This window comes from Ipomoea nil, unplaced genomic scaffold (genome assembly GCF_001879475.1).
Source record: "Ipomoea nil cultivar Tokyo-kokei standard unplaced genomic scaffold, Asagao_1.1 scaffold0805, whole genome shotgun sequence".
NCBI classification, from domain to species: domain Eukaryota; kingdom Viridiplantae; phylum Streptophyta; class Magnoliopsida; order Solanales; family Convolvulaceae; genus Ipomoea; species Ipomoea nil.
Genome location: NW_017617233.1, coordinates 1,162,232 through 1,176,887, shown reverse-complemented (window position 1 = coordinate 1,176,887; position 14,656 = coordinate 1,162,232). Strand labels below are relative to the sequence as shown.

The window sequence follows — 14,656 nt, the reverse complement described above, 5'->3', positions numbered from 1 at the left end:
ACATTCGCAAACTTGACATGAAATTCATCGTGGTAAGACTCACTTGTGCGCACAACATCATTTTGGGGAGGCCGGCACTGGAGGACCTCAAGGCCATAGTGTCGGTGGAACACTTGTGTATGAAGTTCCCTACTCCGAATGGGATAAGGGTCGTCAGAGGAAACCAGCGAGCAGCCCGCAGTTGTTACGTTAAAGCATGCAAAAAGATTGGCAGAAATGATCCATAAGTCCACACCATCTGTAAAGATAATCAATCGGGTATGGAGCTAGGAACATTTGATTAAGTATTTTCCTTAATATTCTAGTAGTCGTTTGGGACTAGTGTTTGGTAATCGCGGCCCGCCCGCTTTGCATTCTGAAATCTTTTGGAATAGTATCTCGTGCTTGTGGTGCGCCCATGTTGTTTCCACAAAAAAAAAAAAAAAAAAAAAAAAAAAAAAAAGAACGAGTCGCACGCCCCGGCCACAGGTTGGCCGAGACGTGACTCGACTCGGATGGCCGAGGCTAGTTCGGCCGAGGAGCCCGCCTCGGCCACAGTCTGACCGAGGTGCGCCTCGGCCAATGGTTAGCCGAGGCGCACACCTCGGCCATGGTTCGGCCGAGGCGCACGCCTCGGCCACGGTCGGTCGAGGCGACGCCTCGGCCACGATCGGTCGAGGCCACGCCACGGCCACGATCGGTCGAGGCGCACGCCTCGGCCACGGTCGGTCGAGGCGACGCCTCGGCCACGATCGGTCGAGGCGACGCCTCGGCCACGGTCAGCCGAGGCGACGCCTCGGCCACGATCGGTCGAGGCGACGCCTCGGCCACGATCAGTCGAAGCGCACGCCTCGGCCACGATCGGTCGAGGCGACGCCTCGGCCACGATCAGTCGAGGCGACGCCTCGGCCACGATCAGTCGAAGCGACGCCTCGGCCAAGATCGATCGAGGCGCACGCCTCGGCCACGATCGGTCGAGGCGCACGCCTCGGCCACGATCGGTCGAGGCGACGCCTCGGCCAGAGGCACGCACCTCCGCCAACCTAGGCCAAAGCCTATCTCGGCTAGCATAAGAAATAAAATAAAATTATATGTGATTAAAATATATATATATATATAAAATCACATACGCAGGATCAAATAAAATCACATATCCTAAATCAAGCAGGATTCTACACAGGATCAAGATAGATTCAGCCTTACTCCCAAGTCAACTCAAACACATCCGTTGACTCAGGAGTAGGGGGGACTGGTGACAGGATAATAGGGCTGGCACCCGACCCGGATCACAAATGAGCATCTGACTCAGCATCACATGGGAACCCAACGGGCAGAATTCCAACTGTTAGAATCCAACAGGTGTCACATTTATGGTCATTGAAGCCACCTTTGATGCCACCATTGATGAGAGAGAGTTAAAGCCTCAACGCCTCATTCATGACTCTTCATATTCTTGCCGTTAGCTCAGCTCCCCAAAGATGTCTCTTCATGTTGTTACCGTTAGGACCTAGCATAAATAGAACTTCCCTCAGCTGAGCAGGGGACACGTTCAATACTCTGGACAAGGACACACTGTACTTTCTATACTGAGACAAAAGGCAATACAACTATTGTTACGTCTATTGTTACTTTGTCACATCATTTGTTATTCTAATATTATTACCGGTAACGTTTTTACCGTCAGTGGTTATAGTGACATATAACTAAATTGATGATAGATGATTCTGTTTTTCATTTAGAAAATAGTTTTTAAGAGTGTTCCAGTTTTTCAGAAATTTCTAAAAATTATTTTCAGTTTTCAAAAGAGGAAACCGTGCTAATAAACATGTTTTATGTTCTCTATTTTTCAAAAATTTTCAGTTAGTAAACTACCCCTCAATTTCATATTCTATATTTCTATTCCACGCAGCAACATAGGGACAAGTGGACAATCGACTGACCGCGACGACTTCATCCTATCTCCAGCAACTGGCGTCAATCTCTGGCGAGCGGCGACAATAGGTTAGTGATATACACTGATAGTCTGAATTTCTGATACTATATGTTTGTATCTTTAAACTGTCGACTGGAGTTTGGAGTGGTGGAGGCTGCGGCGGGCTTTGGCTTGTTGTGGCTGCTGCGGCCTACAGTGGCCAACTGCTGCCCCCTGCAGCCTTATGGCGGTGGACGGAAGATGTGTCTGCATTCTGCAACTTTGTTATTCTACTATTAAATACTCTGTATTAATTTGTTATACTCCGTATTATATTAATATATCTTCTTCTCCTAAATATTATATTAATATTTAATCGTAGTCGGTAGGTGTTACTTTATTTATGTTTTGCTATTGATTGTTAAAGACTAATTAATATATCTTCTTCTCCTAAATATTATATTAATATTTAATCGTAGTCGGTAGATGTTACTTTGTTTATGTTTTGCTATTGATTGTTAAAGGTTGATAGTTAAATATTTATGAGATTACTTGGTTATGTAACTTATGTTTTGCTATTGATTGTTAAATATTTATGAATTTTGGTTGTGTAGTTATTGATTAATTGTCATGTAATTCATTATTCTAAAAGGCTGAACCCCAATCCTAATATTGTTATGGCCCCCCACACCCCGGCCCGCCAGAGCATTCGGGAGGATGTAAATCATGGTAACTCAACTGAACATGAACCATAGAGGCTAGACCGGTGCTCACTGCATGGTGACTCAACTGAACATGGCCCCCCACACCCATAGAGGCTAGACCGGTGACTCAACTGAACATGGCCCCCCACATCCCGGCCCGACAAAGCATTTGGAAGGATGTAAATCATGGTGACTCAACTGAACATGAACCATAGAGGCTAGACCGGTGCTCACTGCATGGTGACTCAACTGAACATGGCCCCCCACATCCCGGCCCGACAGAGCATTTGGAGGATGTAAATCATGCCGGCCCGACAGAGCATTTGGAGGATGTAAATCATGGTGACTCAACTGAACATGAACCATAAAGGCTAGACCGGTGCTCACTGCTCACAAGAAGCCCCCCTCACTTTGAGAGGTTGCTCCTACACTGCCGTTGGTGAGACTCGATCCCTGGTCATTATTCCAAAATTTTACCTCTATGGCCAGTTGAGCTACCCATGCGGGCATTGTCATGTAATTCATAATCATAGATTTGTGATGATATACTCGTATACTTATGTATTAGCTTTGTATAGGGCCTACATATTAACGGAGGCCCAACATACGAATACTTTCTATGCACTTTCCCCGCTTCACCCGCCACCGATGAAACGAAGCTTAAACGGGTCCAGCAATGTCGAAGCCTCTCTCTCATCACCTCTTTCAGTAAGCTCAATCTCTCCTCTCGCTTTCTCTCTCATTACACTCATTCAATCATCTACTCCTTGTATCCATGCCAGACTATCGGAACGAATAGGAGATTTTCTCTCCCCAGCAACCTATACTCCTCCGGAAGGCTCCAATGTCAACATTAAGTCCACTCTCGAGTCCCTTCTTCCTCGCCGGAGCTCTCCTCTGGACTCCGAGATCTCCGACGTCGAAACCAAAGCCAAAATCAGTGACTTTGTGCTATGCTGTGCGGCGTTGGCTGCCGCCTCGGAGTCCACTTACAGTGAGCTCCTGTGGGTCCCAAATTCACTATCTGTCGCCGCTGTCACGGCCTTCAGGGAGCTTGCGGAAGCCTATTCGAGCTGTTTTGGCGCGACAGAGTCTATGAAAGTTGGGGAATTCGAGTTTGATTTGAAGTTTATGCCGAATGACGTGAGGTTACTGGTTGAGTTAATGCCTCGGGTTTTGCCTTCGCTTAAGGATAGAATTAAGGAGAGTGCGATTGATAAGTCGATTGATACTGATGAGTTTTCGGCTGCTAGCGCCAGAACTCCGGTGGCTTATGCAATTGTTGCCGCTCACCAGTTCAAATGGTTTGTTACACAGGTTCGTCTCTCTCAAAATTTTGATTTCTCTCTCTCTCTTATTATTACCCAATTTTCATTTGATTTAGTTGAAAGTCCTGTTACCAAGGTTAGTCTTTCTAAAATTAATGATTTTTTGTTTGTTTGTTTTTGTTTTCTAATTAATTCCAACTTCTGATTTGAATTTGTTTAAAGGCTTGTGACAATGTTTATAGGTGAACTATCCATATTTGGGAAAGGTTTGCTCTTTGGTGATTCCTTGTGGCCTGACGGCCCTTGATCACTGGTCACAACAAGTTAAAGTAAGATTCTTTGTCTCTTTGATCATTTGACCTGTAAAATTGTTGGTTACCCTTTGAAGTATAAATGCCAGTGTGATGTATTAGAAAATAATGTAAAAGAGAGGAAGCATGCAGTGGGCAACAGAAATAGAATCTGAGAATTTTCTGGAGAGAACTAAATTTTATAAAGGCATGTGTTTTGAGTCACTGCTTTCCTAGCTCTCCACTTTCTGGGGTTGTTTTTCCTCTATCCTTTGGTTCCAAAAGTACTTAAAAATGAGTGTAATCAGTCACAGGCTAGAATTAACCATTTGAATTTCAGATTATTTTACCTGTACTAATTAGGCGTATACTATGTGCTATTTTCAGGCATTCATTAATGATATACTCACCATTATTTTCTCAATGATATTCAATGCAGTTTGTATCAACTTCTTGTTTCAGGGGCAGGGCATGATTAGCTTCATCCATCTCTCAAAAAATGTGAATGCTGCTGAGATCAGTTGGTTTGATGAAGTAATTCTTGATGCTTGTTGCCAAAATATTGCTTCATCAGATGATGAAATATGGCAATACGTGGTTGAAATGTCAGTGCTCATGGTGACTTCCACCCAGAAAAGTAATCCTCGGAGCATATGGTAGAGTTTTTGTACCTAGCTTGTGTTATATGAATACATATTTATATTTGTATCAAAGTTGCACGCATTTTCAAATTCCAGATGCCTCTCATCATATCATGGTGGATTAGAAGATTTAGCTCTGTAGTTTATCTTATTTAGTTTTCATATTTTATAAAGGTATGAAAAACTACTGAATGAGATGTTGAGTCACTTGGAAAGGCAGCCTAAAAATAAGGAGCGTCGTATTGCGTGGCTTAAACACATTGAGCCACTGTTCAATGGGGTTGGTCTTGTACTGCTATCTCATTTCAGGCGTCTTTTTCCTCTGTTCTTTCGATGGATGCACGCCAACGATGATGACACTGTTCTACTGGTAAGAAGTCACTGCATTTATTCGTACAATAGCAGTTAGGCATGATCACTTTTCATGGACGCCTCTTATTAGTAATATACTGTAACAGACTGAGAGTAAATATATGACTTGCAAGATCTGAACATATTATAGATCTCTGCCATCTTTATTAATATTAAGGTATTTATGTCGATGCTAATTTCGGTCCGTTGCTTTCAGGTTCTGGAACGTATCAAAACAGTTCTGAGATTGACGTGGATAAGGAATTCACCATACACTGAAAGGTTAAATTTAATAATCACTATTAATCTTTGGCATTTAGATAAGTTATTTCAACATTGTTTTGAAGGAAAACAATTTCCACAATCATAATTTTGGCTTGAAGAATGCTTTACCCAAATTTTAGTCTGTCGACAAAAAGAGAATTTCTGTTTAAGTTCAACTTAGTGATGTAGATTGTTTGGTAATATGAAAAGATGATAGATAATTGCTTTCTTGTTATCTAGGTATACAAAGTTTTAATATATACGTTTCTTGTCTTCAATTATATTTTCATTATCTTGGATATATGTTGTGGTATGTTATTATTTTTTATACTAAATGAGCCAAATACATCACTCCCATATGTTTTCACACATAAGGTGCACTATTTGGTGAATGCAGACTTCCTTCTCAGATTTATTACAGAGGTAATTATTGAACTATTTTATTAATGGTCATGCACGTGTGGCTTGCAGATTAGTGGATGAGCTTGTCGCTCTATACAAGGAAGCAGCAATGAGAACTGCTCGTGAAGATATCAGATCACTTATTATTCAGATACTAACGTTGATGCATCAGTACTTACTGGCATCTCCCTACGCTTTTCACATCTATATTATGCTTTGCCCATATTCTTTAATTCATACTTGCTGTGCTTCTTCTCTCTCTTCTTTTTTTTTTTTTTTTTTTAAATTTTTTTTTTTTTAATTTTTAATTTTCTCTGTTCCCCTTGGCTCCAAAGATCTAAGGGTTCACAGTTTGAAGCGGCTTGGGACAAGCACAAGACTGATCCAGATTTGACTGCTTTCCACCATTCCTTTACTGGAAGACATAATGGAATGGTAAAGTCCCTCCAAATAGAAATTCTTTGGATACAAATATACAATCGAGTTTTCTTTTTCATGTTTCATCACAGCATTGACTGCCGAAATATCCATTTAGCCTACCCCACTTTAAAAAAAAATGGATTTAGGTGTTTATATTGAGTGGAGAAATGGAATTCGTTTAGATTGAAATGAAGGGTTATTTGAATTGAGCATGTGGCAACAATAGCTGACACATCCAATTTTCTTACTCTTTAAGTAGAACAGTTCACTCCGAACATTATATAGACATATAGTGCTACACGGATCTCTTAAAGCAACTTTATGAAAAAAGCTTACGTGCTTTCAGTAGAGGCTTCTCTAATCATGAAGTTGTAATATGAGGAATTGCTTCCCTTGTACTGAAGGGAATGAAGGAGGGTAAATATCACAGTACTTAGCTTCATGGAAATTGGCCTTTACACTTGGATAATTTGTTCTCTGACCTGCAGCTTGCTTTTGTATTTACAGGCTGCTGTTCAATGACCCAGAAATTGTTTCACCTTTTCAACTGTGAACATGGTAGCTAAAAAGATTGAAGATCACACACACCGACGGGTCAATTCAAGTGCTACAAAAAAAAAAAAAAAAAGTGTTTTAAGCGTTTCATAGAAACGAAACAAATTCATTGTCAAGACTCATCATCCACCAGACAATTTTGTACATGGAGTAAGGAACACAAGCTTATATTGCATTCTAGTTTCACACACCTAGCTTGTAATATCAAATTTCGCACTTCATGTCCCATAACTGTACATTGAGTATTTATGTACTACTTATTAGTGCCTTCTCCTCTCACTATTCGGTTTCTCATTCCCCTTTGTGCAATGTGTTCTTTGAAGTGAAAAATGTAAGGTGCAAGCAACTATGCATGTTACATTAGCATTAGCATTGCAAGGATACTTATCTTCAAAATCTGTGAGAATTTGTGGTGATTGATACTCCATGAACTTGAGAAGTACTTGAGCGTCTTGTACCCCAGTGCTGCCCTCTGCCATAGTGCCATTGCCCTTCTCAGTCATTTCACAAACACTTGATAGATATAAGTCAGTTTTGAAAATTGTGAAGCAACATTTACACGACTAATAATTCAGGAGTAACATTGATAATTGACATATTTATTAGGGGCATAAATTTTAATTTTCCCTATAATACATTTTACGTTCCAATGTGTGAGGGGACATTTTGATATATTTCGTGTTACTTCTATTAAACGTTTGGTTAATTTTGTTGCTCATTCTATAGCTAGAGTTTCGGGTTATTAGTTGAGTTATAGAGTTTGGACTGATAGTCCCCCTCCATTTGTTGATGATGCGTTTGCTTCAAATTAATGAGCATTTTCTTTTACCTTAAAAAAATTATAATGTTTATTGTCCTGAATTAGTTAATTTTGCTCGCAAGGACAGTTCAGTTGGTCACATGGGTAAAATTTGGAAATAATGATTCGGGATTGAGTCTGTTCACCTGAGTTTCCATGATCTACATCCTCCCAGATGCTCTGTCGGGCCGAGACATGTGGGCATTTGAAGTTAGGGATTTAACCTTTGGGGAACAATGAATTAGTTAATCCTTCTGAAATTATATAATAATAATAATAATAATAATAATAATAATAATAATAAATAAATAAATAACTCCTACCCAAACTTCTAACGGTTTTACCTACCTTAGCAGAGGTCAAAGGTAAGCGTAGAAGGATTGAAGCGAATCTATTCATCATTCATATGTACTATGTAGAGAAAAGGTAGGAAACTTGATCGCATTAACGCCGCCGAAGTAAAATGCTTCGCCGGCCGGCGGTCAAACTAATCACCCAAACTTGCCACACTTTAGCCCATCCGGAACCCATTTTTCTGCTGCTCCAAAAACACTCAAAGTCCAAATCAATCACGCTCTGTAAACAAATCCACGCTAATCTACTCAAGGCGCACGCCAATCCTCAAGTCCACATATCAAACACTCTGTTGAGTTTCTACTCAGAATGCGGAGATTTGTGCAGTGCCCACCGAGTGTTCGGTCAAATGCCTCACAGAAACGTTGTTACGTGGACGTCATTGATCTCATCTTGCATTCGCTACGGTGCTCCTGAAGAAGCGTTGGGTTTATTCAAACAAATGCTCGAGGCAAATGAGAGTCCAAACCCGTACACGTTTTCAGTCGTGGTCCGGGCTTGTACCACTGGTTGTTTGATTGAATTGGGGCAGCAAGTTCATGGTCTGATTGTTAAGTATGGGCTTGCTGATAATGAGTATACAGGGAGCACTCTTGTGGACTTGTATAGAAAAGTGATAGGCAGTTTGAGTGATGCATTTCGTGTGTTTGATAGGCTGTCAGGGAGGGATCTTGTTCTATGGAATGTAATGATGTCTGGGTTTGCACAGGCTGGGGATGTTAATAATGTCTTGAGATTGTTTCCAGAGATGAGGGAGGTGGATGAGTTGAGGCCAAATGATTTTACATTAACGAGTCTTCTCAAGTGTTGTTGTTTGATAGAAGATGTGGAGCAAGTTCATGGTCTTGCTTTGAAGTTTGGATTCGACGGGGACGTTGTAGTTGGTAGTGCTTTGGTGGATGTGTATGGTAAGTGTGGGGATCTTTGCTCTGGGAAGAAGATCTTTGATTCAATGGAAGTAAAGGATGGATATTCATGGAGTTCAATGGTGACTGGCCATGTGAGAAGTGGCAGAGAGAAGAATGCTGTTTTACTGTTCAAGAACATGCTTTCTCAAGGTGTGAAACCAGATCAGCATGTTTTGTCGAGTACTTTAAGAGCTTGCAGAGAGATCGGTGAGCTTGAAACTGGCGTTCAAATCCATTCGCAAACAATCAAGAACGGTTATCAGAAGGACTGTTTCGTGGGCAGTGGCCTCATCAATCTGTATGCAGGTGCCAACGAGATATGCGAGGTTGAGAAGCTATTTAGAGGTATGGGGAACAAAGATATTGTGGCATGGAATACAATGATTATGTGTTATGCTCAAATGGAATCCGGGGGCGCTTCCCTGTGCATCAGCCTGTTACGAGAACTGAATCATAGTGTGTTAACTCCCGACGAAGCAACTTTCATCGCTGTTATAAACTCCTGCAAGAGCGCCTCGGATCTAGCCATGGGCGTGCAGGTTCACTGCTCGATAGTGAAATTACGCCAAGGCTACGAGACTTCCATAGGGAATGCTCTCGTTAGAATGTACTCCGACTGTGAGAACATTGAGAGTGCTCGTAAAGCCTTCACGGGCATTGCTCACAAGGATGAAGTTTCGTGGAGTTCCCTGATTGGAATTTACCATCAGAACGGGTTTGATTTCGAAGCTCTCAGAATGTTCAAAGAGATGTTAGCGGATGATAAACCCCCAACACGTTTCAGCCTTCCATTAGGCATCACTGCCTGTGCAAAGATCGCGGCAGTTGATATGGGAAAGCAGTTCCATTCCCTTATTTGTAAGTTAGGTTATAACCGAGATGTATATGTCGGGAGCTCTATTGTGGACATGTATGCCAAATGTGGAAGCGTGAAGGACGCTGAGAAGGCTTTCGAGGAGCAGGGAGAGCCAAACGAGGTAGCGCTTAACTCCCTAATCTCTGGATTTGCACGAGAAGGAAACGCCCACATGGCGATCCAACTCTTCCAAGAGATGGAAAGTATGAGATTTGCCCCGAACCCGATCACCTTCCTAACAGTTCTATCAGCCTGCAGTCATGCAGGTCTGGTAGAAGAGAGTTTGTTTTTCTTCAAGCTGATGATGAATCAGAGGTATAATATGAAACCGGAATCCGAGCATTATGCCTGCTTGATTGATGTGCTTGGTCGTGTGGGAAGGCTCGAGGAGGCGTATGAACTAGTAGAGAATGGTGGGTGTGTTTTCGCGTGGAAAACATTACTGAATGCTTGTAGGAATTATGAAAATGTCAAGATTGCAGAAAAATGTGCTGGGAAAGTAGCAGAAATTGATCCCAGTGATCATTCTCCATACATCATTCTATCTAATATGTATTCTAGAGAGGGGAAATGGGAAGAGGCATCTAAGTTGAGGCAGAAAATGGTGCATATTGGAATGCAGAAGAATCCAGGTAGCAGTTGGTTAATGTAGAATGCCCCAACTGCATAACATATGGTTTTTGTTTTTATTATCCATAGCATCCGATATCAGTGGATGGAGCATGATTCAGTCTTCCTAATATGATTTAATCATTGTGATTTGCGGGCTATAATTTACCTAGTGCACATTCTCGAATCAGTGGATGTAGCATGATTCAGTCTTCCTAATATGATTGCACATTCTCGGACAGTGGATTCAGTCTTCAGTAGATCATTTGAGGTTTATTCACGATTTTTTAGGTTGAGTAGGTCACATGGCGGAGTGAGAAATAAGAGAGAGTGGGTCAGCTCCTCCTGCAAGGAGAAATAAATGAAGAGAGAAGCAACTGCACAGCAAAGCCATGCCAAGAGTGCACGCGCCTGGGTGGCGCGTCAAGCGCTTGTTAGCGCGCCTGACATGCTTATTTATTTATTTATTTATATTTTTAAAAACAGTTTTGTTTATTAATTTTTTTTTTCTTTTTTCTCTTTCCTCCCATATTCTCTTTCCTAATCACACTTACAAAAACTCCACCATTGTAGATGCTCTAATATGATTGCACATTCTCAAATCAGTGGACGAAGCATGATTCCGCCTTCCTAATATGATTTTATCACTTTGATTTGCGGGCTATAATTCAGTCTTCCTACTGTGATTTGCGGGCTATAATTCAGTTTTCCTAATATGATTTACCTAGTGCACATTCTTAGTAACGACATAATTTACCTAGTGCACATATTAGGAAGACTGAATCCACTGGGTTATTATAACCTTGTCACCAAAAAAACACCAATCATCAGTGAAACAAACGAATCCACTGGGTTATTATAACCTTGTCACCAAAAAAACACCAATCATCAGTGAAACAAACGTTATTTTCTCCTGCTCTGAGTTTTATGGTTTCTGAGGGATGTGAGATTGACAGGGTACAAAACTGACCAGTGTAAGGGGGTTTCACATTGAAACATCAAAGATTTAAGTAGGTGCAAATGAACTATGGAGATCAAGGGTGTCAAATCCTCATATTGACAGGGAAGAAAGGATGCCAGTGGATAAAAATTAAACTGGAGAAAAACAGCAAAGCTGCAGCAAGTTAACCAAACCTACATATCCAGGAGTTTACTGAATTTTCTATAAAAATACTACACTTGTCTTTAGGAAATACAGTAATAAAATCCACCAAACATGGGAATGGTAAATTTTTAACAAATGCTGAAAGGTCAGCCCCAAAAAGAAAGCACTAAATGGCTTTTGAGCAATAAAAAGATTTCATATTACTCCATTTGAGAGACCTCGGCATTACTGTCTTGACCTAGACTCGGCTCTCCTTGATTCATCCTGACTTGAAGGAAATAGCTCGATGTATCTTGATCCGATCATCATATTGTCCTTGCACATGGCATTCTTGGCCTCCTCAGATGAGGGAAATTCTACATATGCCTCTCCAGTAGCCTTCCCATCAGGTCGGTATGCAATGTGAACTTTGTTGTCTGTCAAATTGAAATCCCCACCGAAAAACTTGATAATATCTGCTTTCTTTACAGAGAATGGAAGCCCACGCAACTTCAATATCTCAGTATACTCCATCTGATCCTTGTTCTGGGTCCTCTTAGGTCGATGTGGAGGGGAAGAACCGTGGTAATCATTTTCAACACCTGTGTCCTTCACCTCAGCAGATATAGCTTGATAGTAATCCTGTTTCTTGCACCTGAAAACTTCAACATACCTCCTCCCCATGTTCTGACGATCTCTCTGAAGGGCATGCTCAGCTTGCATGTGTCCAGCAAAGACAACAAAAGCCTCCCCAGAAAACCGTCCATTCTTGTTGACCAGGAAGACATCGACAATGTCAAGGCCAGCGAAGAACTTGTAAATGTCAAATTCTGCACAATTGAAAGGAAGGCCCCTCAGACGAACCACAGGAAATGCTGAAGGCGGATATCCACTTCCATAGCTGTAAGCTTGACGATAACCACTTGAACCGCTGCTCACTGCAAAGTAGGGATTTGATTCCATCATTCTTGGTCTCTTTGAGCCGATCTCGTACCCGTCCGAAACCCCCCCGCTCCCCAACATGGCCCTTCAATTATTCATACACAAAAGGACAAAATCCCCCACTCAACCTTGTTAATAAAACCAAACCCAACCCATATGATTCCTAAAACCTAGTCTCTAACTTCTATATCTCAAAAACATAAAAGTTCGATGCAAGTAAAACCACCAATAAAAACATAAATAAATAAAAAGAGCAATGAGAACAAGAATCATTTACAAATCATAATGCTTTATTTGCACACTGAATCACTGATACCTGATCATATCATGATGCATCCAGACCCTCTATTGATGACAATAATTGCATGCAAAATAAGCAAAATACCATGTAATGAAGGGAATCATAATACACACTTCAACAAAACCATCTGAAATTCCATTTTTCTTTAAATTAATATCATCCATGATCCAGCAGCATTTCAAAAATAGAACTCTATCATGGCCATGTGTACTAAAACCACATTGTTAGCCCCAGATTAGGCTTTAGATGACATAATAGTTACAGATAGAACCCCTATAGAATTTAAATAGACACCTTAAAAACTTTTTGAACCCACATATGTGAATTGAAAACCATTGTTGAATCATGTTCAGATCAATAAGCATTTAAAAAGAAGAATCTTTTCATGCATAAATGTTATAGTAAACTTATTTTCAACAACAAAAAGAAAACACCCAAAAAAAAAAATATATATATATATATATAGTACTTGTGACCCTTTCCTCACCTTTATGGAATCAACATCTAAGTTCATCTAATCTAATAACAACACAAATTACACAATCAAATCTCCATCTCCAGGGTCTAAAAATCAAATTTCTCCAAGGAAAACTGCGATTTCTGCTATTCAATTAAACAAGTCAGCTAATTTGAAATTTTTAAAAAAAAAATCACAGAAAATTCAAAAATTTCCCAAGTATCGATCCCAAGATCAATTAAACAATTCTGTAACCAACAATGGAACATAATAAATCTAGCAATTAAAAAAAAAACGAATGAAAGTCAAAGGGAGAATTCCCCCCACAAGAGATACAAAATCGCGTTCTTTTCACCGATAACCACAGCAGAAATTTAACTAAAACCACAAAACACAATCATTTAATTTGGAAATTCAAACCCTAATGAATATAAAACAGAATCGGTTTCGGGTTTCAACGTACCCTCTTGATCCGTACATAGTGTAAAGCTTCGGTACAGGTGCCTTAAAGCTGCGACAAAGACAAAAAAAAAAGGAAGTGAATTCGAAAGCTTCAGAACGTAATGAACGCCTTAGCCGAGAGAGAAAGAGAAACCCTAATCACGGTCGGGTAATGCACGAGCAGTAGTGTAAAATTGGGGAGTCGCTCGTTATTTATTTGGCGTGGTTAATTTGTATTTTTACTTAAATTACACAAACGCCCACGGTTTTCGGCTTTTCGCAACGGAACCTGCTTGGTTGAGGTCAGTTTTGGGAAGGTTATTTTGTCATTTTTACATTTTGCACTTGGCACGCACGGACAAAATAGACCCAACCAAGAAAAACCTGAAACAAATAAAAGCTATGAAACATAATTTTTTACCATAAAATTACGAGTCTAATTATTGACTAACATTCTCTCAATTAAATCCGTCACAAAATAACTTTAAGAGTGAATTTTTTGCTCTAATTTTTAAGCTTACAAATAACAATGAGAGAAAGGGGGAATAGGGGTTGGGGGAATTTTAAAAAAAAAAAATCTGACAAAACCATTATATATAGGCAAATTATGTTGAGCATTCGTGTGTATCATGCATGGTGCACACCGCAAACGGTTGCAAAAACGACGTCGTTTTGACTAAAAACGTATGTCCCACTTAAAAAAAAACCAGTTTCGATTCCCGACAACAGCATTATGTTGTGCATAATTTGAACTATATTCCAGAATGAATGAACTAAATATTCAGAATGAATGAGCTTTACATAATGTTGTTGACGAGAATCGAAACTGAATTATTTTTTTAAAATGGGACGCGCGTTTTTACTCAAAACGACGTCATTTTTGTAATCGTGTGCACCATGCATGATGCACACGATTGCACAACATAACGGTTGTTATATATATACTCCGTATTTTTTTATGTGTATGTTGGGCGCAGTACGTTACTGCGCGAATTTTTTATTTTTCTTCATCCATGGAGCTCACACAAATTTTTCACTCTACAAATTAATTTTATTCTCTCTTCTTGTCCCTCCACTTCACACTTTTCTCCTAATCAAGCAAACAAAAAAAAAAATCCC

General features: G+C 40.3%; 3 protein-coding genes across 5 annotated transcripts; 2 read left to right on the top strand and 1 right to left on the bottom strand.

Annotated features, from left to right (window-relative positions):
* The first annotated feature begins 3,200 nt into the window (after positions 1 to 3,200).
* Positions 3,201 to 7,083, top strand: LOC109177590 (uncharacterized protein At2g39910). Of its 2 annotated transcripts, XM_019326978.1 has the most exons (8): positions 3,213 to 3,912; positions 4,106 to 4,192; positions 4,616 to 4,809; positions 4,969 to 5,164; positions 5,363 to 5,427; positions 5,881 to 5,982; positions 6,147 to 6,246; positions 6,739 to 7,083. In XM_019326978.1, exons 1-8 carry the CDS (start codon positions 3,244 to 3,246, stop codon positions 6,751 to 6,753), a joined length of 1,428 nt encoding a protein of 475 aa, XP_019182523.1. In that variant the 5' UTR covers positions 3,213 to 3,243; the 3' UTR covers positions 6,754 to 7,083. The 2 variants fall into 2 exon arrangements, with proteins under 2 accessions (XP_019182524.1, XP_019182523.1); XM_019326979.1 differs by lacking the exons at positions 6,147 to 6,246; positions 6,739 to 7,083 and having other exon boundaries at positions 3,201 to 3,303; positions 3,378 to 3,912; positions 5,881 to 6,139.
* Positions 7,084 to 8,288: 1,205 nt separating this feature from the next.
* On the top strand, positions 8,289 to 10,355 carry LOC109177556 (pentatricopeptide repeat-containing protein At4g39530-like). Its single transcript, XM_019326943.1, has one exon. It carries the CDS (start codon positions 8,289 to 8,291, stop codon positions 10,353 to 10,355), a length of 2,067 nt encoding a protein of 688 aa, XP_019182488.1.
* A 1,013-nt stretch (positions 10,356 to 11,368) lies between these two features.
* Positions 11,369 to 13,737, bottom strand: LOC109177600 (heterogeneous nuclear ribonucleoprotein H2). Of its 2 annotated transcripts, none has more exons than XM_019326999.1 (2): positions 13,560 to 13,737; positions 11,369 to 13,474 (listed from the first exon to the last, which is right to left on the bottom strand). In XM_019326999.1, the coding sequence occupies exon 2, from the start codon at positions 12,417 to 12,419 to the stop codon at positions 11,643 to 11,645; it is 777 nt and encodes a 258-aa protein (XP_019182544.1). In that variant the 5' UTR covers positions 12,420 to 13,474; positions 13,560 to 13,737; the 3' UTR covers positions 11,369 to 11,642. The 2 variants fall into 2 exon arrangements, with proteins under 2 accessions (XP_019182544.1, XP_019182543.1); XM_019326998.1 differs by having other exon boundaries at positions 11,369 to 12,423.
* Between the last annotated feature and the right edge of the window lie 919 nt (positions 13,738 to 14,656).

What these genes read in the sequence shown, in the direction of transcription:
- LOC109177590 (XM_019326978.1), top strand. Translation starts at nt 3,244, where the DNA reads ATGAAACGAAGCTTAAACGGGTCCAGCAATGTCGAAGCCTCTCTCTCA. An exon ending in AATTCACCATACACTGAAAG is followed by an intron (nt 5,428 to 5,880) that starts GTTAAATTTAAT and finishes TGTGGCTTGCAG; the next exon opens with ATTAGTGGATGAGCTTGTCG. An exon ending in ATACTAACGTTGATGCATCA is followed by an intron (nt 5,983 to 6,146) that starts GTACTTACTGGC and finishes TTGGCTCCAAAG; the next exon opens with ATCTAAGGGTTCACAGTTTG.
- LOC109177556 (XM_019326943.1), top strand. Translation starts at nt 8,289, where the DNA reads ATGCCTCACAGAAACGTTGTTACGTGGACGTCATTGATCTCATCTTGC.